At 54.1% G+C, this 25,116-nt stretch overlaps 1 protein-coding gene across 1 annotated transcript in view; it reads right to left on the bottom strand.

Moving 5' to 3' along the window:
- The window catches only part of GRIN2A (glutamate ionotropic receptor NMDA type subunit 2A), an 82,284-nt gene extending 68,892 nt beyond the window's left edge, over positions 1 to 13,392 (bottom strand). The window contains exons 1-3 of the mRNA XM_088147907.1: positions 12,927 to 13,392; positions 11,909 to 12,089; positions 10,193 to 10,615 (exon numbers count right to left, since the gene is read on the bottom strand). Coding sequence (XP_088004033.1) covers positions 10,193 to 10,612 — 420 coding nt within the window. The 5' untranslated portion in view covers positions 10,613 to 10,615; positions 11,909 to 12,089; positions 12,927 to 13,392. The remainder of the gene's footprint in view (positions 1 to 10,192; positions 10,616 to 11,908; positions 12,090 to 12,926) is intronic.
- Positions 13,393 to 25,116: the final 11,724 nt, after the last annotated feature.

Here is a 25,116-nt window from a genome sequence, read left to right as displayed (position 1 = left end):
CCAGACGGCCAATCCTGAAGGACCAAGACAGAGTCCTGGATGCTGGCCAGCCTGCCTTGCAGCCCATCAGCTCCTGGACCACGATGGTCCTAACCCAGGTTTTCCCTTTTCTTTCCTATTAAATGTCCTCCAGGTCAAAAATCAAGCCACAATTTACCTTTCATCTAGAATGCACATGGCATATAATACATCTTCAGGCACACTTGGTTGAGTTTGCCATTGTGTTTTTGTTGGTTTTGATATACTTTCATTTGATTTTTCCTGTTCTGATTTATTAGACTGGCTCCATTTATTTTTGTTTCATAGCACAGACATTTTTATTTTTCTTTAATGGCAAACTGCTTTGGGCGACCGTGGACCATGAAAAAAAATTCATCTCTAAAACAAACATTTCAATGCATTCTCTACGAAAGCAAGCAAGGGCCAGCTGGCCTGTGCATTTACCGAAACTTTTTAACTGCTTCTCACAAAGACAAGAAAATCTAGTCTGGGATGTGCCTAAAAATTGGCAAAAAAAAAAGAAAAAGCAGCAACAGGATTGTTCCAGGAACTCAAGCACAATGAAACGCTTTTCTTCTTGCCTCGCTCAGTCCCATAAAGCCAAAGCCTGCTAGAGCCCCCCAGCATGGGGGGGGGATGCTTCAATCTCTGCACCCCTCGAGTCTCAGCACCCCTCAGCACCCTTGGCTCTCTCTTCCCGTCTCAAAAAGGGGCCAATCCTGGTTCTGGCTGCCATCTTCATTTCCACATTACTATAGTTGCAAAGTTCACTCCGGGCACTACGATGCCAGCCTCTCTGCAATCTGCAGAAAACTTGCACTAATCATACGTCTGTCTGCTTTTGATTACAACCTTCCTTTCTGCCCAAAAAAGCCCTTGTTGGCCTCCGCCCGCCCCCTCACCTGAAGTTTCCCACTTGAGCATCACAGGTGGGATGACCAGCCTCCCTTTCCTTTATTCCCAAGAACTGCTATTGGCAGGTAGACTGCCTCTATACGTGGAACCTCCACTTAGGGAGTGGGCAACTTTGCAGAACGAATGCAGCAATTTATCTGTTGCTATTTATTTGTAAACTGGGTGCGCCACACCTCGTCCAAGCCGGGTCTTCCCGAGGAAGGTTACAAGAACCAAAGTGGCTGGTCTGGATGCCAGGGCAGAGCGTTCGTGTGACCGTGGGAGCCATCTGACCACCTTATCTTAATACTGCTGCCATTACAGGCACGGCAGGATAAAGGCGCAGAGGAGGGGAAGAGCTCCAACCATCGTGGGGTTCAGGCCCCAAAGCCTTTTGACCCCCACCGCCCAGGACAGCCTGCCTGGGACTCGGCGTCCGGATGCAGCGAGTGGCAGCGATTTAGGTCATTATTTTTGAAATCTGTTCTGAGTAAACACATCCTCCTTTCCAACAGGGTGGCATTAAAGACTCTCTACATCCCCTCTGAGCACTGCTGAAGACCAAGTCATGGGTTCTGTATTCCTCTCGCCGTGACTCTGTCATCCCCAACCGTTGCAGCTGCTTTGCTCACCTGCAGGAAAGGAGAAGCCGCTCAAGGACTACTGCCTTGGAGGCTGGGGGCTCCGGGGGGGCAGTCTGCCTCTAAGCAAAGGGGGAGGGGGGTCTCCGTCTCCTGCTTGCAAGCACCCCAAGGGCAACTGGTCAGCCGCTGCGGGACATAAAACGCTGAATTAAAACTGACAGGATCCACTTTTAGGGCTTTTCCTACAGACAGGCGTTGCTAGCGTTTTCATCTGAGAGGGCGACGAGAGTGGGCGAAGGGAAGAGGGAGCGGACTGCCAGATCGTGCCCCGGAGATAAAACTCTGTAGAAGTTGTGGTGTTTTTCTTGAATAAACAAACTGACAGGCTGTCAAGTACTCCTCAAATAAATAGCATCAGTCACTCCTTGGAGCTCACTGGCAGCTACTAAAATGTGCAACTTTGATCTCATCTCAGGCTCCATTCCAACTACCAAACTGCTCTTTTTTACAATAGCCGCAGAAATGTATGACTTGGCTCTTAGGCGCATCTGACAGCTGGTAGCCAACAGCCACCAGAAAAAGAGCGAACGTTTTCTTACCTACTCCGATTGAGCTCCTGAACCAAAGGTTGCGAGGAAGAGTTCTTCTGACCCTTGATGGGCCTGGCTCGGCCCAGAAAAGGACTTTGCAGTCTAACTGCAAATGCAACGTCGCCTTCTCGATCAGGGTGAAAGGAAAGCTCTAAGCCGCGACTAGCGGGCCAAGGACGCCCGCGGGTGCAAAGGCTTTCTCTCTTCAGCGGAGAATCATCTCCAAAAGGCCCTGGCTCTCCCAGCCCAAAAGGAGATCCCTTCCCACTGAAATGGCAGAACGTGCATCGCTCAGGAAGGCAACCTACAGAAGCGGTGGAACTCCACTTCTCTCAGCAGTTCCCCGCGAATCCGTTTCCTCAGCCAACTCCTTCCTGCAGCTGCAGGATCTCCTACCTTGGGAAGGGCGAGGAGGGATTGCAAATGTTTTTGGGGGTGGGGGGCATGCAGGGGGTCACTTAGGCGATTGTGAATGAATTATACGAGCTGAAAATTGTAGCTGGATGTCAGCCTTCTTTAAAAAGGGGGGGGGATCCAGCATGTGTTTTTATTTATTGATCTTTCCTAAAACCCATTAGCCTTCTTGCTTGGAAAAAAAACTGAAACATTATTCTCCATTAACTAAATCTGCAGTTTTAGCACAGGCGCGCCAATGTGCAATCTGACCAGTGTTCAAAGCATGCGCCAGCTCCTGGAGTCAGGTTCCACAAGGGAGAAATCTCCACACTACGCACTTAGCGCCATGAAACATTCATGTCTCCCTCTCGCCCCATCGTGTGCTTGCCTTAAGACCAGTCCTGTTCCGAGCGTGCCAGATCGGGCCGTCGTCTTCAGGACTTGGACTGCTTCAGCTGCCAGTTGCGCAAAGAGAAAACACTCCTTGAGGTGAGGAGGAGGAGCTGAATTGTGGGGTGGGAAACTCGATTTTCAGCCCACTCATTGATGTATCCCCCTTATTAGATCCCCACAGCACTGGCGGCCTGCTTTGTAGCCCCACCCCTAAGATTTAAGCCCACCTTTCCCAGCCGATGCTCCCAGCCGCGCTCAGCCTACACCTTGCAGGGTTTCTCTCCAGGGTGGCTGCAAGGCGGCTATCATCGCACCTGCATTTGGCCCAAACTGGAAGACGAAACTGTTCCTTTGGGCACCGAAAATGCTTCCAAGACTGCCTTGCACCTCTCGGTTGTAACGTAAGCTGAGTCAAAGATTTTGCCCATCCTTTTTCTCTCCCTTCCGATGACCTCATTGCCTCTCCCTTTGGCAGACAGCGAAGGCACCATGCTGCCCGTTCTCATGCCATCGATCGAACCATGTAGATGTGCTGTCGAGGGTTCATGCGGCACACGCCAATCTCCGATCTTTGCACTGTACCCGAACACACTCTGACTGCAACCCTGGGCACATTTCAATAGACTCAGGAGGTCTTGCTTCTGAATTAGCAAGTGCAGAATCATGCGGCATGCTCTTTCATGTGCCAAAGTGCATTCCTTTGTATTTATCTGGATTAAATCATGCACACAATTGGACTTCCTTCGGCATTTTAGGTGGGCCGCTCTGCAGATGCCTCTAAAAATCACTGCTAAACTGGAATTCTTAACGCAACAGAAGAGCAAGTTATTAAAATAAATGGAGTTACAGTAACTCGCTTTATCCTGGCTCTACTGTTCAGTTTTGGGACTGCAGCTTCTAGCCCACCACTCAAAGTTCCTGGGCAGACCCAGGCCCCACATGGCCATCCATTCTTCTCTGGAGTAATTAAACCATTTGGGAAACGGACTGTCTTTTCTCTCCCTTTAAAACCCCTGGCCTGAACGCAGTCAGCTGGCCCCGTTGCCAAGAGCGGATGTATCGGCAGGTGATTCCCAGGAGGCTCCCACTGACCTGCGATGGGGCACCGGCCCTTGCTTGGCTACGAAGGAAGCAAGGCCTGCAGAGAAGGCCTGGCTCAGTGTGACGGCCACGGATCCTTCCAGCTGGAGATCCAAAGGGCCAAGAAAGCCGGGACCACAGGCGGGCAGGACACACAATCCACACCTGGATCTCTGGCCTCCCACAAGATGTTAGGAGCCAGAAGTATCTCCCCACCGGCTACCTGGAGATCTTGGCCACCAAGCCTGGGACCTTCAGCCCCCCCCCCCGCATGGAACAATCCCTCACCCCCCTACCTCTGAGGGTCAACGGTCTTTAAGCAGCCTGCTTCTCAGCCCTTTGAAGTAGGTTGGGTCAGGAAACAGACCCCGCAGGGAATCCAGGAATGCTACTGAGTGTGGTCGGGTGTCGTAACAGAATCTTGAAAGGATTCCTCTCTGCCCGGCCTTACACCAAACCGAATCAAGGAGGGTATCTTGAGTTTCTTTCTCATGCTTTCCACTTTCCTGGGACTGTGTTGCCATTTCTCATCCATTCCCTCCCCAGGTCATCTCTGCATTCCTTTACCCTGGCCAACTCTGACCCCGCGCAAGGTGCTAGGACCGTCACTCCAGGACCCCCAGCCAGCTGGAAAATCTCCAATCGCTTGGAGGGTCCCAGCAGAAGGAAGGTCGCTTGAATGGCTGAGGAGGTGGCAAGCCAGGGGGACACCCTAGGAGGCCTCTGTCCGGGCCCCGTTGCTCTATGATGCTCCGAACCTGCCATCTTTGAAATGGAGACTCCGCATGGATGGCACTGGGAGCCTTCACCGGGGTTGCAGGGAGATGACCAAACCAGCAAGGCTTCGTTTGCGCCACACGCTCAGTCTTAAACCATGGCTTGCCAACCACAGGGCCTCCATCCAAAAGCCGAACAATCCGCATTAGTGAAATTGTCTGGATGCAGACAACAACGCAAGCCAGAAAGAAATCACAACACCTCATGGCCACAACAGGCTCACACACAAACCAACAAACCGCGTTTATCACGCCACAGGCACAGACACTGAACATGCTTCCTCTGGCTTTCTCCCACACGAGCCACAATCGTGGCTGAGGGGGCCGCTTATCCGTTCCCCTCCTCCTACACAGGACAGCAACCGAGACTTGAGCTGGGCTCAAGCCAGAAGTGCTTTGCTGGGTTGTGGCGCACTGGGCCTTGTGCACTCAGTCATTATGGCTCCCGAGCTGCGCTTATCCACTTAGCACGCCGTATATGCCCAGCCAACGGTGGCTTCTGCAGTAAGCCGTAAGTCAGCAAATGCAACCACGCTCGAGCATGTTTGAGTTCGGCCCTTGACCCGAGCACTCCCGCAAGTACTTCAGCCGGGCGCTTCCCGTGGCACGGCAGACGAGCGCCGGCACAAGGCCCAGTGCAGCCATGTGTCCATCTTTCCCGATATTTCCCTGCCACCCACACAAGTGGCAACGTTGTGTGCGGCTCCCCGCTCAGGAGAACGGGCTGCGGAGCTGAGGGGCCCGACAGACCCAGCCTCGTGCCACAACGTAAACAACAACAACACACGCTTTGGAAACCTTGCCTGTTCATAGACTCGGCTAACTGTATGACTCTCCCCCATTCCACCAAAATGAAAAAGGGAAAGAGAAAAACTATTAAACTGTCAGACCCAGTTAAAGCTAGCATGTTCGCAGGCACCCTTAATAGATGACAAAGCGGAGAAAGAAAGCATGTTTGACAGAACCAATATGGACCTCCTTCTGTTTAGCCCACACGAATAAGATGCCTCGGCGGCGGCTCCTAAAATCTCAGAATCAGCTGGTGCTCTCCACCGAAGCCGAGTTTTCCCCAAAAGAGAGGAACCGAACTTGCTCCAAAGATCAAGCTCCCATTCCTATCTGAGGACGACCTATCTAAAAATAGACATTTGTTATCCAGTCTGGCAGAGGTTCAAGTTAATTTACATTAATTGAATAGCTCTGAGTCGGAGAGGCTTACTTGGGGAAGGAAAGAGCCCCAAAGCACCAAAGGCGACGGACGGACGGACGGACGGGTGGCAAGACCCGCTCGCCCGCACCGCTTGCACCTTCCGCCTCCCAAGTGGCAAAGCCGAACAGGACAAGAGCCCTCCATTTGGGGAGACCTAATCAGGACCGTAAATCCTGCAGTCGGAGGTGCTTCCTCCTCCTTTGCCGAGCAGCCGAGAGCCAGTCAAGGCCTGCTCAGGGAGGGAACCTTCAGCAGGCGGCCGCTTCAGCCTCGGCTGGGCCGCCCAAGAGGGCTTGTGGTACAAGATGCAGAAGAGGGCAACTCGCGTGATGGGGCCAGAGCAGCTCTCCCTCCTGGAAAAGCTACCCGATTCAGGACGTTTACTTGAGAGGAGAGGAATGGTGAGAAGCGGATAGCTGACCGACGTGTACCCAATGAGGCATGATAGGAAAAAACAAATTCAGGAGCATGAAAGGAAGCAGACTGGGGGGAGGTTTGGCACAGAAATAAGCTGGCAGTGCCTAGTTAAACAATGATGGTTGCCCAGTTGGCTTTGGATAAATTCATGGAAGAGGCGGCAACCGATGGCTATAAGGTGGCCGCAAACACTTCCTCAGGATCGGAGGTCGGGCGAGTCCGAACAAGTCTGCCGCTGGGAAAGGAAGGGGAGGAGGGGTCCTTGTCCTGTGGAGGGAAGGCTGGCCTAGAGGAGCCCCGGGCTGAGTGCCTGGAGGGTTCCCTCTGCCTCAGGTGCACCCGTCATGCTAAGCCCGTGGGCTGGCGCGTCATGGTGGGGGGGACCGGGCATACAGGTGGCTTAAATCAACCATTTCACCCCGTAACCTCCCTCCAAACTCCACCGGCCCTGCCCACCTGGGGGGGAGCAGGAGCGGCCCCAGGACACACACTTTGCACCACAGCACGGAGCTAAGCTTTGTTCAACTGTAGCTTGTCGAATAGGCTGCGAGTGGCTACGTTGACACAACTAAGCAGGGGACACAATGATTTAGCACAGAGTGTGAACTCAACCCTTCTTTACAGACTTCTGACCAGCTTTAGCAAAGAAGAATCTGGGCGTCTCCTTGCTGAAAGGACAGATTTTCTCGCTGCGGCAGCTCATCCCTGCCGGAGAATCTCTGCTTGCTCTTAAGAAGTTGCGGGTTGGTTAGTGATGCTTCTGCCCGAGGAATTGCCCCACCAGGCTGGCCTCCCCCATGGGGCACCCAGCTGCAGGAACGCCTCCCAGGAAGCCAGCTCATCCAGCTGCTGAAAAGCTCAAAAACAGAACTCAGCAGATTCGACTAAACAGAGCCTCTGTGCGCACGGGCCATCTATCACTGACTGCAACATGCCAGCGAACAAGGCTTCTGGCTGACCACGGCTGGCAGCAGAACCTCGGAATCAGACGTGATTGACCCTTGGACGTTGTCTAGCTGCCAGTCCCTGTGGAAAGGACAATGTGAAGGGTCCCCTGGGGGCTCCTCCTGGAGGCCCTTCCAGCCAGGCGTGCCACCCCATCCACACAATTCACTGGCGCCTCAGTTGTGCAATTCCTCACTCGCAGAACTGACACAGCATTTTGGGTGATGAACAGAGACACACACGCACCCCTTGAATCCACAGGTCTATTTGGAGACCAATCTCTCTCTTTTGGTTTTCACCAGGGCAGAGCCAGAGAGACAGAGAAGAGGCGCAAACTGGAGGGGCCTTTTCTCCTAATCTCACCTTTATTTGGGGAGGGGCGCTCAGCGGCTGTTGTGAAACAGGCTGTTGGCGCTGAACTGAGAATTCATTTCTCGGCTCTTGAGTCAACCAACCCTCCCTGAATTCTCATCAACTCTTTACGTAAGTGGGAAGCGAGATGGGCTCCGGAGCTCTTCTGGAGACGGTGGCAGCCGCTGCGGTCTCAGTGAGGGCAGCAGCAGCCACAGTGAAGCTAGCTCATCAGCCTCCTTGCAGAGAACGGACGGCGGGGTTGGCAGCCGCTGCCGCTGCCGACAGGGGAAAGGAGGCACTCGCCCGTTCCCGCATGCCGGCCTGAGCCATCTCCATGCTGTATTTCAGCCGGCGTAAGCCTGCAGCAGGCAGTGCCAACAGGCGGACCCCCGCCTTGGCCGAGGCCGATCCCCCCTTGCTCTGCCAGGAAGAGGAAGCCTCTTCTCAGCTGAAGCAGGAAATGCGGAGACCCCCGCCCCCCGTGGCTAATGTGGGCTTCAGAGCAACTCAGAAGCAACACCACGTGCGAAGGTGTTCGGGAAAAGACCCCGGGCAGCTCAGGACCACATCTGGAAGACCGAGGATCATCCCGCCACCTTCCTCTCCCGCAGCCCTGAGTGACCAGCCCCAGGACGAGCCAAGCACGGCCCAAACATCACGAGGAGGGCAGCTCCAGACTTGCCTCCCACCTGCCACCCAGCAGGTGTGGTGCACCCTCAGCCGAGGGGAGGACTAACCAAAAGAGGAAGAGGGAGGGAAGCTAAGGGAGGCCAAAGAACGGGAGAGAAGGGGAGCCCAGAGAGGCCCTGGCAACCTGGTGCCTCTCACCAGCCCCCTCTGGCCTTGCCCTGATCCCAAACAGCCCCACCTGTGTCGGCTGCTGTGCCAAGTGCTCTTATTGCCAGGGGTCCCAAAATACGCTGGATGAGCACCTCCGAGGAGAAACAAGACTTGGTCTAAGGCTTCTGGGGATGAAGGAGAAGCTCTTCTCTGCACAGTGTACCTTCACCCTGCGAGGTTCGCTGCCGCATAATGTGGCAACAGCCACCGGTGGAAGTGGTAGGCAAACCCAGAAAGCCCCACAGGGCTCTTCACTGCACTGACCTTTAGGGTGTCTATCCAAGCATCGGGGTGCAAAGGGGGACATCACCAAGACAAGGCCCCCCCACAACGATGGTGGGCTGACTCTAGCAATCAGCCTCTTATATGGCTATGCGAGATGCTGATTGCTGGAGTCAGCCCACCATCATTGCATACCCGCAGGCGCCACTCCCGGTCCAACATCCACCAGCCCTCCCTGGCATCTGCCACCACTGAGTACCCATAACCCCAAGCAGCAGAGAAGCTCCGCTCTGGTGGCCATCTCACACCTCTTGGATTCTTGGTGTCCTCTGACCTTGGCGGTTGCTAGCCTGGCAACAAAACGCCTGCAGGAGAGCAACCAGGGCCAAGGACCGCCAAGAACTTCACAGTTTCCCTAAGTTACTTGTCCACAATGGGAACAGGGCTTCCCCTCTGTTGGGGGACAACAGGGCTACAGAATGGCCAGGCTGCTGACCAGAGTCTCCAATTTTGCAACCTTTCATGGGTTCGATTTGCAGGCCAACCACGTGGGCCAGGACTTTTCTACTGGGCCTAGAAGAGGACTGCCTCTTACCATTTGCCTCCCTTTGTGAGGTCCTCCTCTTTCCAACTCTTTGATTGGTTCCAACATCAACATGCCATGCTCTCCCCCCAGTCCAAAGCCACTGCACAGGGGCACTGCCACAGAAGGCTGCCACAACAGCCATGCAACAGGCCTGCAACGCCAAGGCCTCGGTTCAAGACAGTGCCCACAAAGCCTTTAGGACCTATCCATGGCTATCCTGGCATCCAGGTCCTGCTGGAACAACGCTTAGGGTTAATTCATGCTACGTCTGTACATCAGAAGTGCTTCCAACAACATTTGGGAAGCTCAGAAGCAGCAGAGGAACATCAGACACAGAATGATCACTCCCCTAAGAGATTCTGGGCGCTGGTGGTGCAGGAAGGAATTCCTAGCCCCCTCCCTCCAACAGCATTAGCATCTCCAGGATTCTTAATCTGGCCAGTAAACCCTATTCAATGAAGCAGACATTGAGGTCAGAAGGGAGATCATCTTTTACACTCAGGTGGGCAAACAGCTGGCCTGGGAAATGAAGGTTCCTCGCCAAGAAGAAGACCGCCTCTCTCCATGCTGGCCCCCACTCCGAGCTCTCCCCTGGCTGGGGAGTCAGGCCGGCGGCACCTGAGTCTCCCTGAGAAATCTCCACCTGCCCAACAGGAATGCTTCTGCGAGGCCTTCCCAGCCTAGAGCCTGGGTTTAAGGAACACCATGCAGGGAGGTGCACGTGGAACCGCCTGGCCCCGATTCTACCCAGGATCTGGAAACCAGTACTCACACGGCGCAGAAGGTGCCAAGAACTTCAGAGAAGGCAGGACTGCAGCCTTCCGAAGGCCAAGGGATTGAAGCACCCTCCCCGCCCTGGCATCCCCAGAGTGTCCCACAGTCTGCTCCCCTCCTCTTCCCCGTACCTTATCTGCCATGATCATGGAAGAGCCCCCGTGGATCCCCAAGATGGGTATAAAAGTCTGCGAGGAAATAAAATCCAAAATCTGGGCAATGGCCTCCTGGTCGGTGTCGTCTCCAAAAACCACCCCGTGGATCTTGGTGCCCGAGATCAAGTCACAGATGTGGGTGATGATGCTCTTGGGGTCGGTCTGGTTGATCAGGAGGGGCACCACATTCACATCAGTGGGGAGCCCCCCGGACACATCCCTGCTGCTGAGAGCACGAACGCCTCTTTCCGTGACGTTCGGTGTCCTTCCCAAAATGACAGCGATGTTGAGGACCGGGGAGCTTCTCTCCGCCCTGTGGACAAGGGCCAGATCCGCCACAAACGCTTGGAGCACCAGGAGATTCCAGCAGACGCGTGCCATCTTGACCAGCACCATGCCCTGCAAAGGGGGTCGGGTTTAACCGGACAAAAGGAACCCCGGGCACCCTCCTCCTCAGCGAGGGGGGCTGGCAAACCCATTGGCAGGCAGACCTCAGACCACCAGGCCCTCCAAAGGAGCAGGGGCAACGCATAACGTCAGCCGGCCGCGACCCCACTCTCCACTTGCTCCGGAGCAGAGCACTGAGCACTGAGCCTCTGCAAAGGATCGACTCTGCTCAGACTCCGCCTTTTGCTGAACAAGAAGATAAGCAGCCCAACCTGGTGGGGTGGGGACCCACAGAGATTCAGGACATCGGGGAGAGGGGGCTGCTGCCGGCCTGAGAGACACCGCCATGGTGCAGCCAACGGACACCGGCCCCACTCTGGCCTCGGTGCTTCCCTCCGGAAGCGGTATTTGCCGGGCCTCCTCTCCAGCTGGATGGCTGGCTGCTCAAGCAGGACCAGCTGCACCTCTGGCACAGGTCCAGGCATGCCTTCCTCTACCCGGCCTCTCGCCTGGACCCCGCCCCACCTGCCCTGCCCCTCCTCAGCTGGACCTGCCGGGCCGTTGGGGGTCCATCGCCTGGGCCTTTCCAAGCACCAGCAACTTAGGGGCTTGGAGAAAGGGGCCCTCCAGGACCGGGGGCTGGCAGCCCAGGCCTTTTCACGGAAGGGCCACCCCTCCGCTTGGACGGGCTGCTGCTGACAAGAGCCTCACAAAGGGACCCCACATCTTCCGGGGCAGACCGTCCTCCCCCACCAGCTCGAGTTGTGTTCAGAGGGCCATCTCCACCAACGGCCCCCCCCCCCCGCAGCTTCAGCAAAGCAGGACTCCTGAAGGACCTGCTCTGCCCGCAGCAGAGGCGGGGGAGGTGTGTGTGAGGGGGTCGCTGCAACCGTGCCCACTCCCCTCCCGCCCAGCCTTTGCAGACTGCATTTGGATGCAGCCTCAGAGGTCGGGTCTGTTGCAGGGCAGATTTACCATCTCCCCCCCCCCCACTGCAGTCAGATCAGGCGAGAATTTTTTTAAAAAGGAGAGGCTTCCAGTGAAACAATAAAGCTTTCTATGGGTCTTTTACACTCGCTTCATTAATTTCCGTTTTCCCCGGCCTTCCTGCGAATGATACACCACGCTGGCTGGCTCAGAGACGGGGGCCGCGTGAAGACCCCCGCCTCCACATCGGCAGCCTGCAGTGCTCGGCTCCCCATCCCGTTCGTGGGGCGAAGGGAAAGGCAGGCCGAGAGCGCCCCCTGGCCCCGGGCGCCTCCCGCCTCCAGCCGCCCGCCCGCCCGCCGGATCTCGCCTCCTTACCGGGGTCGCGAGAAACGGTAGCCGAGGCCGCCGCAAAGTTTGGCATTTCGCACGGCTGCTCAGCGGCGCGCGTCAAGGGGGGCTGCAGTCCTTCGGTCCAGAGGCGCCGTCGCCAGGGCTGGGGCCGGGGCTCCGCATCGCCTCGCCTCGCGGCTGGGGGGCCTCTCCGTGCAAACAGGGTCTGGGGGCGGGTCAGAAGAAGGCCGGCCGCGTTAGCGCCAAAGACGGCGAGAAAGGAGACCGAGTCAACGCATTAAAAAAACCGAACATTTTCTTAAACAAGCACGTTAACACGGCGGCGGCGGCGGCGGCACTTGGAAAAGTTGCTTAAACGCCATCCCGGAGACTCCCCTCCCCACTGTGACCGGCCCTCCGGGAGCGCTGGACTACAAACCCCATCGTCCACACTGGCCAAGGCGGGTGGGAACGGCGATCCAGCCCCGCTGGAGGGCACCGGCGGGGGAGGGAGGCGGGCGGTATTACTGAGCCCCGGCTGGCACGCCATCCTCTTCGGGATCCGCTCCCCGCTGCCTCGCCCGGCCCGGCCGGCCCTCCCAGCGGCCGAGGGCGCGCAAAGCCAGCCAGCCCCGCGCGCTTCCCTCGCCCGCACCGACTCCGGGCACGTCCTCGTAGCGGAGGGCGCAAAGCCTGGAGGGGGCTCTGCGGAGGCGCAGCCAGTCCTTCTGCCTGCCTGCCTGCCTGCCTGCCAGCCTGCCTAGCGCGACCCTCCGCAGGCTGCTCGCCCGGGAAGGCTTACCCTGCGCGCGGCCGGCCGGCCGGAGGAAACCCGCGGCCCCCTCCCCAAATTTCCGCGCTCGCCCGAGAACCCCGCATTTGGCCCAGGCAGCTGCCCGCCGGAGTTGGGACCGGGTCCTGCGGGGCCGGCCCGCCCCAGTCCGGAGCGGCGCGGGAGAGCGGAGGAGCTGCGCCGCCGATCCCGGCCCTTCCTCGCGAGGCAGCCGGCGGAGCGCAAGGAGCGCCTGGGGCCAGAAGCTCCCGGCCGCGCCTCCGTACTCACCGCAGCGCCAGCCTTCGCCATAATGCCCCGGGGGGCGGCCGCCCCGCATCTCCGAGGCCGTCCGGGCAGCAGGCAGAGGCGCGCCGCCGCCGCCGGCCCTTCCCTCCTCCTCGCGCGGGGCGCCTCGCTCGGCTCCTTCGCAGGAGGGGGCAGCCGCGCTGGCCGCCGCCGCCGCCGCGCCTTGCGCCCCCTCCCCTCCCCGCCACGATCCGCAGCGCCCGCGCGGCTTCCTCCGCCGGCCCCCTCCTCCTCCTCCTCCGGACAAGTTGGCGGAGCGCGCGCGCCGAGGGCACCGGCCGGTTGGGACGCCGCGCGGGCGGGCGGGCGGACGCGCAACCCAGCGCCGCCCCGAAGCCAGAGCCGGCCGCCGCCGCTGCCGCCGCGGTCCTGGAGGGGAGAGTCTGCCCTGCGGAGCGCGCCGCTCGGCCGCTGCCTCGCCCGGGACCAGCGGCGGCGCTGCAGTCCGGCGCCGGGCGGAGCTCAGCAGCGCAGCAGCCCAGCCAGCCGCCGGCCGGCCGGCGGGCGGGCGGGCGGGCGGGCAGGCGGAGAGAGGCCCTTCCCCGGCGCCCCCGCCCGGCACGGAGGGGAGGGCAAGAGGGGGCGGAGTCGGCCGAGGGGTGCAGCCCGGGGCCCGCGCGGGGCCCCGCGCCCGGCCGCGCCTCCTGGGCGCCCGGCCCTCGGACGGCCCTGCGCGGCTGGGCTCCGCGGGCCCTCGACGATGAGCAGGAGCCCAGCCGGCCCCCTTCAGCACTGCCCCGGCCGGGTGAGCCCTGCGGAACTCTCCGGGCCTCTTCCAGAGCAGGACTAGGCCAGTCGGGGCCCCTGGGAATGGATACCCCGGGCTGCAGCGTCTCTGCCAGTGAACGGCCCTGGGGCCCGGTGGGAGCCCAGGAGAGGCGGAGGCGGCTGCTTCCATCCCCCAAGGTGGCTTCAGGTTCCCACAGGTGCTAGCCCCCTCCTGAACAAAACAAGATTTCCTGCCCCCAATAAATTAAAGAAAGCAAATAAACCTGGTCTAAAAGTCATGGAGTGTACAAAATTGGCAAGAGCAACACATCGCTGGCTGGACAGGCCTGGCCCCGTCACGCGCAGCCATAAGGTGGTCTGTTCCTTGTTTCTGGTTTAGCATGTTGTGCCAGCCCAGCCACTGGAATGACTCATTAGACGATGTTGCAGGAGCTCAGCCTAAAACCTGCAAGATGAATCCACCGAGGAGGTTAGTCTGACCCACAGAAGCCCCCCACCTTCTGTTCAGCTGCAATCCAGGACGGAGCTGCTCTGGGTCTAAGCCACGGAAGTGCTGCTGGGGCTCAGACGCGCGAGGGACTGAGGGACTGATCCAGAAAAGGGCTTTTTCCTTTCTGCTAAACAGCCACTGACAGCCACAGCTCCACGGCCCCGGCAGCCTTTGCTGGATAAGGCCATTTTCAGAAGGTGCAGGCACCCTCACCAGGGTCTGTAAGTCGCCTTCTTTATTGTTCTCAACTCTGCAGCTTGATGAATTCTTGACAGTCTGATGTGTCCTGCGATCTCTTGAAGAGATCCCAGTTGGTGGATCTCTTCAACAGAAAGCCTTTCAGCCCTCCTGCGGCTGAATGGAAGGCCTCCTGAAATGCAATCCAGGAGGCACCTCTCAGCCGTGGGGCCTTGCAAACTGCATCTTACTTTCTTTTCAGGTTGTCTGATCACTGAAACACCAACAGCAGCTGCCTGTAAGCAGTAACTACTCCTTCTCCTTCTCCTTCTCCTTCTCCTTCTCCTTCTCCTTCTCCTTCTCCTTCTCCTTCTCCTTCTCCTTCTCCTCCTCCTCCTCCTCCTCCTCTTCCTCCTCTTTCTGTCTGGCTGTTATTCTTGCCTCCTTCAGGACTGGGCAGAAGACACTGGCAGGAAATGTTATGGACTTGAGCTGCCCTATGGAGGAGAGGAGGAAAGAACCGGGGGTGGGGGGAAGAGTGGTAGCATCCCATAATATAAAAGACACCACACTTTCCATTCAAAAATAATTAAGACACAGCAGAGAGCATCATCTTGCAGAATCCAATTCCTTCAAATGGAAGTGAGTCTATTTTGGGTTGAGATTTTAAAGCGGAGCAGGCTTACTTGCATTGCAAAGGCTCGGTTGAAAAGGCCTGTCTTGGAGGTAGCCCAGAGAGAGACATGGATAGTTTGTTTGTTTATCTTTTCAGGATCCTAACAATGCCCCAACTTCAGCTGCAATCCTATCCTCAGTCACCAGGGAATAAGTCACACCAGATCAACCAGATGTAGTCCTGTTAAATATACGAAGAGAGATGCCCAGATCATGGCTTTGCAACCGCACAGCCCAAGAGGGGAGCACCCACAAGTGACCCTGACCTCTTGAGAATACAGAGCTAGAATCTGGAATCTGAGTGTCCAAACCCTCCCCATGTTTTCCTGCAGTCCACAGTGAGTTTATGGTTTTGTATCAAGCGAGTCAAGGCCATGAACTGAAGACACAGGAGAAATGCAGACGCAGATCCTTTCAACTCAAGTGAATGCAGAGAGAGGAGATGATGCAAAGGCTGGGTAGAAATGCAAGAAATGTAAAAATGGCAAGGCCAAGAGTTGTAGCTTAGCTGGGAGCGTCACATCTTGGTAATGGAGGATCCAGGGATGGCTGCCACAAACGGAGCGCTGGGACCTCTTTGGATCAGGTTCCACCAGCCTTCCCTGAGCACCAGAGGACTTCAGGGTTTCAGCAGCCACGGTGAAAACATAGAGATGTTTCTACACGCGGTGGAACTAGTGCCGGGCAGGAGAGATTAGAGGGTCTAGAAAGACATGCAGACAAAGAGGTGATGGGACAGAAGACACGCAGAGGTCCAAAAATGCTCTGTAGAAAGTCCTGGGAAGGCAGCAGCTGGATTTGGAGAAGAAAATGCCAGAGGGCCTGTCTGGAGTGGAGTAAATGGCCCAGGGGAAGGATGGGGTTCTCCTCCTTTGCCAGGGGCTCCTCAGAGGCCAGGACTCGGCCCTTGGCAGGGAGGAAGATGCTGGAATGGACACGAAGGCAAGTTCCTTTGCTAGAGATGCGCTTGAAGCCTCAACCGTTCTCTACGTCAGCAACTGCATGGAATAAATTAAGCTTTGTGTTGTTGCCAAGAAAACTACGCGGACGTGTCCCAGAAGCCACCAGGAATTGGTCTTCACTCAAGGAAATCTTCTCCCGGCTTCACCTGCCCTAGAAATACGAAGCAGCCAGCAGAGACACAACTGCAAACTTGGCACTTTCCTGGTAAGTTGGACCGTGAGTCCATAATCCCCTGCAAAACTGTGTGGTGTCTCTTTTGGATTCCTTCCCCCTCCTCCACTTCCGTTTCCTCCTTTCATGGAAAGAAGCCGCGCCTAAGACGCCTATTCAGGTGCATTCTTAGGATCTGGGAGGTCAGCAGGCACCTCTAGTAGCCTCCCAAGCATTAACTCATGACAGCCTGAAGCTTGCTGTATTTTCTTTTAAAGTAAAACTCCTGCGAAGCTCCCTTTTACATGCCTCTGAGAGTGCAGAAATGGCATCACATCAAATGTCCTAAAAGGCCTTTCGGGCGAAAGGGAACATTTGTGGCCGCAGAGGGATGTGTATACATGCACAATTATTCTGCTCAATTTCTATTCGATTACTCAGGGCCCCCGATGAAGCCGGCAGAAGTTCAGGTCACATCAGATCTACTGAAGTGGCACGAGACTCCGTACTGTTATCCTCTGCCAGGGGGCCATAGCGGGTCACACAGGCAGAAAAGCAACGGCGCCCTTCACAGCTCCTCTCTGTGCCCCACGTATTCATTGGACAGGCAGCAGGGGGGAGCGTCTCTCCTCCGCTCTCCTTGCTTTCCTAGCAGATTAGAGCGGCTGCTAATTCCCGCCGCAGAAGCGTCATCGATGCCCCTGTCCTCGCCAACAGCGGGAGGACCACTCACAGCTGCTGCCTCCCAAAGTAAGTGACTTTCCGAGGCAGAAGAGAAAAGCCTGCTGAGCGACTCCCTTCAGTGGGCGGGGGCTTCCTCCTCTCTGGGCCAGGCACAGAGCTCAAGAACATAAACCGGGGCTGCTTTGATTGCAAGCCACGGCGGGCAGGGCCGTTTGCCGCCCTTCTCATTCCCCTGCCTCCGAAACAACGGAACAATGGCGGTATATTCACTACAGAGCAGGCATCCAACCAGCAATAAAAAGCGTAGCGGGTCCCACGTCCCTTGAATCCACAGGGGGCCACCACATCGGCTGCATCCTGCCGAAACATGGAGCCCTCCAATCGTGCTGGATGAAGGCCTCCGTGGTCCGTGGCCAGGATGGCCCTGCAATCCAACAGGCCTGGAAGGGACCAGTCAGGGCTAAACTGGTGCACCCTCTTAGCAATCCCAGCAAGGCCATTTCCTCCTTATAGGATTAAGAAATACTTCTTTGTCGAGAAATAAAAGCGTGATCTTTCGCCAGGAGTTGGGTATCCTTTCTCAAGCTAGCTCGTCCGCATTGGCACATTTAGGATCACCCTGACCATCCCTGCCCTGGGACAGCCAGCTGGAGTCAAACGCCTGCAGCGGAGTCGGGCCAGGACCGCCTAACCTCACGAGCAGCTGCCGGAACTGCTGCACTTTGCAAAGTCCTGCAGACAAGGGATCGTTCGTCTTGGTTACCGACTTGCCACACCCTTGGCGACAGGGACTTCCACGGGTCGGTTAGGCATTGCCGGAAGCGCTGGTTTGAGTCTCTCTCCTGAAACAGCTCCCTTCCCAACATTTTTCATAGGGTGGCCCCCCCATTAGCATTAGGGGTTGAGAGAGAACGTTTCTCCCCTTTCCAGGGTCCTACCTGCCAAGACAGGCCACATCTTTCCTAGGAGACGCCGCAAGGGAAGCAGGTGGGCGTCCGAAGGCCCCCCGGTGCAGCCTGCTCGGCCTGCCGCAGCCGCCTCTTCCTCGAGGTCCCCCTCCAAATCCTCTGCATCGCTGGTGCCATTTGGTGCGCTCTGTAAAAACAAATGGACTCGTGCTCATTTCTCAAGGTCTGGGAATGCCATGGAGAGGCTGGCAGGCACTCAGATCCTACCGTCGGAGTTATTCATACCCGCTTGGCTAATCTGGCTTGATGCAGCTTCCCCTCTCTTAAAAGCAACCTGGGCACCCCGTCGTGGGGGTCTCTGCTCCTGCTCCGCCAGGTCTCCCCACTGGCTCCCAAGCATAACAGAGATGGACCCCATGAGATGGTCCAAGGGGAGGCCTCAAAACCATCCCTAACCATTGGTCCACCCACTCCAGACTGCGACAGGGTGGACACGACACCTAAGCCAAAAAGGGTCTGTTTAGTCTTGGTTAGTATTGTGTGAATCCAGTCAAAGGGGTTTATAAATCATGGGTTGCAGTTTAGCGGTTTGTGAAATCTCGGCTAGCTGTGGTTTACTCCACAAGCCATGCTTTTGAACACTGCAGGCAAGCAGAATGTGTGAACCGGATCTGTACTGTCTGCTGCAAGACGCACGGAGAGAGAGCTCCCATTGCTTGCTCCCTTTTAGCCAGGAAGCTTCTCAGCCGTGGGGCAAGGAGGAACCCGTGCTCGACATAATCTGGAAGGTATTCCAGGAATATCTTCCACCCCAAGACATGAGCCCCCCCCCCCCCCCCGCACCTTCCTTGCATTATTACAGGCAGGAGAAACTTACTGGAGAAGCCTGATAATTATTTCTTGCTCCCAGACAAGACATCTCTCTGTTCGCCTTGCTTTGCCTTAAATGGAGCCGACAGTTTTGGAGGTGGGTCAAAAGCTGGCCAAACCAAGGTGTGCAGAAGACTCCCCCCCCCCCCCCCCGAGATACAGCCCTAATGTTTTAACCCGCTGCTGGAGCCGGCAGCTCTCCTAGCAGGCAGCTTTGCACATCTGCAGCGACGGACAAGCAATCTGGTATCCAGCAAGGCAGGTTTGATGTGCCCTTTTGAAACGCCACAGCAGGAACCGTGTTTGACAATTTCACCCAACAGGAAGTCCAGAAAAATACCAGGGAAAGAGTAGGCGGATCGTGCATGGCCAGCCACCAGCATCCACCACAACCACCAAGGGCTGTTTACAGCAAGCAGCCCGTTTACGGACATATAAAAACAGCCTTGATTTTTCAGAACGTGGTGCAGATGTTCAGAGAGAATGGCGTCCCGGCGCTCCAGCTCAGAATCTAATAAGCACGATAAGAGAGGAAAACGGAATGGGAGGAAAGAGGAAAGCAAACCCAGATCAGGATTTTCACCTTGGGCTAAGGGATGGGGAATCGTCAATTTCCAACCCTGAGGAAGGATCTCCTGAACAGCAAGGGGTCTGGCTACGATCTTCTAGCACGCGTCTTTGTCAGCCAACACAAGCAATACTTTCATCCTTTGCAACCTCTAGATTTTCAGTGATTTCTCATGCACCAGTGGCTGCCAACACGCTTTTTAAAAATAAGACATCTTCCGATGATTGCAAGGAGATGGGTTAGCAAGACTTTCAGAACACCTTCTCAGCAATTTCTGAAGTGCTACGCCAATTATTTGCGCCAGATCTGTGACGGTGCTTTGTAAATTGCTGTTGCATTGCTGGGTCCGTCCCCCCCCGCCCGATACAGGGCGACCAGGTCCCGCAGATGTTGTGTTTTTCAGTGACAGACAGCCTTTTCACAGGGTAAATTCTGTTATCCCATGCAAACTTATGTGTAACTAAAGCCCAAATAATATTTAATTGGAGTAAATGTGCACAGGTTCCACCACGCATCCTGTTTCCCCACTTTTGGCCAAGGTTTTGAGATGCCTGCTAATGACAGGTGACTTACCCAGCTGGAGACACACCTGGAGCAGCACCCATCACAGAGATCTCACAATCTGCTATGCAATACATACGCTGTGTTTTCCATAGAAAATGAGAGGAGGAGTTTAAGAGGTAGAGACACTCTCCCTTGGTGATGGATAAAAGGGGAACAAATAGGACCACTAGGAGAATTTCTTTCCATTAATTAGCTTACCACATTTACGTCCTTTTTTTTTCAACTTAATTCTGAGTTAACCAACTTCTCAGCTGTAAAACATCTGTGTTCGTTTCATCCGTTCTTAGCTCTCTGGCGCTCCCCATTTATGCCATCGAGCAGAAGGCGACTTGCTTCAGAATGTGAAATTCTATTCTGGGATTTGGGGAGAGCAGGGAAGGACGCCGAGTCACAACTCCTGCATTCCAAGGTTGTCCATTGCTGGAAACACAGCAGCAAGCCCGGGCTGGAGTGGGATTTTTCCCCCAGCTAGAAACTGCATTCCGACATTTAACTTCTGAGCAGAGAGCCACAGTAACGCAATCCACGCTCCGAATGGTAACAGGCTCCCCCTCCAAAGTCAGGCTGGGGACGACACTGAGGAGCCAGGAATTCCACGGGATGGGGATGGGGATGGGGGGGCTACTGCACAGGGGCTGCGTTGGTCCCAGTTCTCCGTTATGCCATTCGTTATCCGTGCTGCAAGGGAGCGTGGACTTCTCTGAAGAGATTTGTGTTAGAAGGGAGAAACAACCAGCTTGAATATTTGTTACAGAGCTCCACCTATTGTCAGCCTGAATCAAACCATCTGTGAAGCTCCTTTATTCAGCAAAACCAAGGACTGGGGCTGCTGCATAATTTTTTTAAATAGAGACTTTCAGGGATGGTAACATTTATCTGTGCACTGAGAAAAGCTCCCCTTGGCCCCCTTAGGGTGCTAACATTTAACGGAGCCGTTTAAGGTATTTGGGGAGGCATCAGTCAGCCACAAAGGGGAAAATTCCCCAAGACCCAGTTGACGAAGAGACCACACAATCTGATCGACCCATGTTTATCTGAACAGTGCCGGGGACAGACCACAAGGTTCTGCCCACTTTGGGAGGGTAAAGACCACCTTTATATGGTCGTAGAATCAAATGCCAATCATAACACGGGTTAGATTTTCTGCTTATAGCGAGAACGCAGAGCTAATAAAACGGAGGTTGGCATGAGTCAGCTTTTGTGGTGTAAGGTTCGCTAGCCTGGATTCTATAATTTCCAATGAGACTCCAGACAGAGGTTTTACCAAAGCAAATACAGCTTTTATTTCTGGCCAGAAGAAAAGCAGGGTGGACCGGTCTCTGTCCCGCTGGCAGAGAAAAGACAGAGAACAGCCACACCTTAAAACAGTTTACAACAGCTTTTATACCTTTTCTGTCATCAGAAAGCATAATAAAGATGAGTTTTTACAGCCAATCAAAGAAACTTGAACAGAATACATTATTCTCCACCCTTGTTTGTTTATATTAATTCCAGAATATATTATTCCCCTCCCCTGTTGTCCGGGAAAAACCACATTAAACACGGGAGACAGACACACCAGAACATAAGTCACTTCAAAGTTCTAAAAGCTTTATTAAAAGTTAGTTCAATAAGCAAGTAAAATTTAATCAGTAACATACAAGGTACTTACTTAGATGCACTTTGCAATAAGGACCAGCAAGAGCAAGCGGTCAGCTGAGACAGCTTGACCATGTGGTCCGACCCTCTAGCTGCAATCCTTTTCATTCTTAAAAACCGCAAACCACAATAATGACTTTCAGGATTTTCAACTGAATCATAACGTCCCCAGAGCCAATTTCACCACACTTCCCTGTACCCTTTGTCCTTGTCATGTCTGTTCCCATCAACAAGTTTGCTTATTTAACAGTTGGCTTAGTTTTGCAAGTTTTACTTATTTCCTGTCATTGCCCCAAAGGTCATCTCCAAGCTAGCCCTTGCTTTTATTAAATGTGATTAAAAATATATATCCATATTAAAAGTTTCAGGCCACTAACATTTTTCCTCTCACAATCCCCACTTCTTGTCCTACGGACAACACCATACCAGAGAGGAGCAGCAGCAACTCCTGTGATTTACGATCGACAGGGAAGAAATACTTATTACATAATTCTGCACTTTATGATTTAAGATCAACAAGGGAATCTACTTAGTTACTGAAGCCAAAGCTATTAAGCAGTGATGATAGTAATCCATTACCAACGGATCAGGGATATTGGCGGACATAGGGATGATCTACTTCAGTGCCCATAGCCACAATTGTAGGGGAAGGAATTTGTCTCATGGTGGCATACAAAGCCTCAGTGCCATCGTCAGAAAGGGTAGCATAAAGAGCATCATTCTCAGGGACACTTAAGGAAGAGGTTGTCCAAGAAGGGCCATGTGATAGTTCTGAAACGAAGTCCGTTGCACTGTGTGTAGGTATATGCAATGGATAAGGGGCCAGAGAAACATTGGAAGATGCCATATTCTGACTGGTGGCCTGTACCATCAGAGGGACAGATGGAGACACTGTGGATGCAGAAATGCATCTCTGAATCGATAGGAAAACCAAACAGACCAAAAAAAGAATACAAAATATTGTAAGAAGAAACAAAATGATCCTTCCTCCAAGGCCGGAAAAGAGGAAGGAAAGAAAATCCCAGCTTCCTTCTGTGTCGAAGGACCCAAAGGGAGTCAACGTGTCCTCCCTATAATCTGCCACAGGCTTTTTCAGTGCCCCAATATTATCAAACAATGTCTTGTTTCCATCTGGGATAAAGACACAGCAAGAGTTCCCTATAAGCTTGCACACCCCACCCTGTTTTGCCAAAACATAATCCAAGGCTATTCTATTCTGAAATGTGGTTTGGCGGATGCCAGCCACTTCAGAGGCAATGAGTGAAAACTGGGAGGTCGAAATATTAGAAACTTGTTCTAACAGTGTGGAAAATTTCTTACTTTGCTCCCAGAGCATATACACCCCAGCACTGGGACATAAAAGACCAAAGAATCCATACCATCCGTTATCCAAAGCGGGCTTTGGGAGGGATCGTTGAATTCGATTGGGAAGGGACATATGAGACACGTTGGATGGCACAGAGCGGATATGAGCTGCAAGGACTAAATCCATCGGCTTCTTAAGAGGCAGTAAGCCAGGGCCTAAAACTCCTAGGTGACAGGAACCAACCCACACAGGGGGCAAAGCCCGATAAGCGCGCGTACCGCAAACGAACGATAGGCCTTTAGGAGCCACTATGCCATTGACCCATTTGGCTGGATCAAAAATCAATATATCTGCTACTGAGGCGTTTAGTTGCACTGCAGCAGGTCTAAAAACGGGAGGAAGACTGTATCTCTTCATCTTGGTTAAGGAGGAGCATAATGAGAGAGAGCAAGTCTCTTCAGGAGCTATCTGGCAGCACATGGGAATTTTTCGTACCCATTTTGGTCCTGAAGAACCTCTAGAACCCATGCGTAATCATAACAGGTTCGAGGCGGAAACGAAGGGGGACATCTGTTCATAGCAACCATAAGTGGACCACAAAAATCTCCAGAATAAGTACAATGTCTGGGGCGATCGGGAAGATAATCACTCCAATAAAACTTATATAAAATGGTTATACTACATCGGCTATCTCCAACTTTCTGGGAAAGTGCGGGGTTCGGTGAAGGTGTAGGGGAAGAATCAGGACCGCCGGCGCTTATGCATATGTCCCCAAAGACCGGTTCCGGAAGCAGATGATATCGGAAAGAGCACCATTTGGGTAATCTGTAATCTCCATATTCTCCATATTGACCCAAAAACATCAATCCACTAGTGCTCCATAAGGTGCTGATAAACCATTGTGTGGGAACCGTTCTGGCGAACAGGGGAATAACATGCTGATCAGATCCTAAGTTGTAATTACATATCCAACAATTGCTTAGATTTGTAATAGAATGTGTAGCTCGATACATATCTACCAAACGCAGATACGTATTATCAGGGACAAGACTCCTAGGGTACCTTTGGAGACTCTCCTTCAGACGTTCCCATACCCCTTTTGGACAAATTGCGCGCATAAATTGGTTAAGATCTACCCAAGTCGGATTATAAGCCTCGATAACAATTTCTAATTCCTCTTTAAATTTAACCGGTTCATCTCGGATGTTAGGGAACAAATTAGCCATATTACGAATCCAAGAACTGGGAAAGGATCTCTTGCAAATTTAAATGCCCCTCTCTTCTTTGGCAGGCTGGGTCTCCTCTGAGGATTGTCCCAAGGTCACAATTGCTCGGAATGGTATTATACCCGTGAAAAACACAGAGCAGCTCCAGATCACGGATGCCCTTCAATCCATTATGCTCTCCCCCTGGTTTCAGTACAGATCTGAGATGACTAAACGTACAGCTGAATTTATGTTTTAAAAAAAGAGTTGAAACATTTCCTAGCTCCCCTGACTTAAAAAGGCAGGAGGCCACAGGCCCTTAACACCGAATGCGAAAGGTTGCCGGAGCAAGCGAATTCAAAACTCAAAGAGTGGATGGCCCACAGGGAACGGGGAGTGCGATCCATCAAAAACAGAAAGTGAAACGTTGAGACCGCTCGAACGCTATGGATATAATGGACGACAGCTGTCAGAGAGACCCGAGTGGCAACACGGAGGGAGATCTGCTTGTTTGTTAAAAGATGGTTCTAAGCACGGCAGAGGGATTAAGGGCACGGCCCACCGGGCAGTTCTTGGGGGGGGGGTTGCAAAGAAGACCTTCCTCCTGGATTAAGCCTGAAGCAAAGGCCCACCGCCCTCTCTCCCCCAGAAAAGGTCCTTCTTTCTTGTAAACCCCGTAATGCATTTGGCCTCTCGCTGACTGGAGGGGGGTGGTCACGGAGGAAGACGGGCACAGAGCACAGGCTGTGGTGCATCGGGAGCACCTGGGGGGGGAGGTCAAAACATTCAAGATGGCAGCCGTGATGCACAATCAAAGCTTTTTTATGCATAGCCTGGAAAAAACAGCGAGGCTTTGATCACCTGGTTGCAGATGCCATCTTGACGTTTTACACCCGCCCCCCGCAGATGCTGTGTTGCAAGACATGCTGACCCACGGACTAGCCAACCACCACTTATCCAAGGCTCTGTGGCCAGCTCGTGACTTAGTGTCTCGTAAGAACCCAAAACATTTAGTTAATTAGGTGAACAAACATTCAGTTCATCCGAGTAAATGTGTTATATGAGGCCAGCACCATCAAGAGCCTCTCTGTCAATCCTTTATAAAAGAACCCTTAGTTTTATAAAGGAAATCTTAGTTTGGTTTTGCAAGTCACATTAAACCTGGGATTAGCTTAGTTTGGGTTTAGCTTGTTGTGCAAATCCATTCATTGGGTGCATATACCAGGGATATGGCTTAGCCACTGA

This window comes from Python bivittatus, unplaced genomic scaffold, assembly GCF_059951505.1.
Source record: "Python bivittatus isolate LINGU-HERP-01145 unplaced genomic scaffold, Pbiv_v1 ctg000560_np1212, whole genome shotgun sequence".
Classification (NCBI taxonomy): Eukaryota; Metazoa; Chordata; class Lepidosauria; order Squamata; family Pythonidae; genus Python; species Python bivittatus.
The sequence above is the reverse complement of the archived record's forward strand: the minus strand, read 5'-3'. Positions and strand labels throughout refer to the sequence as shown.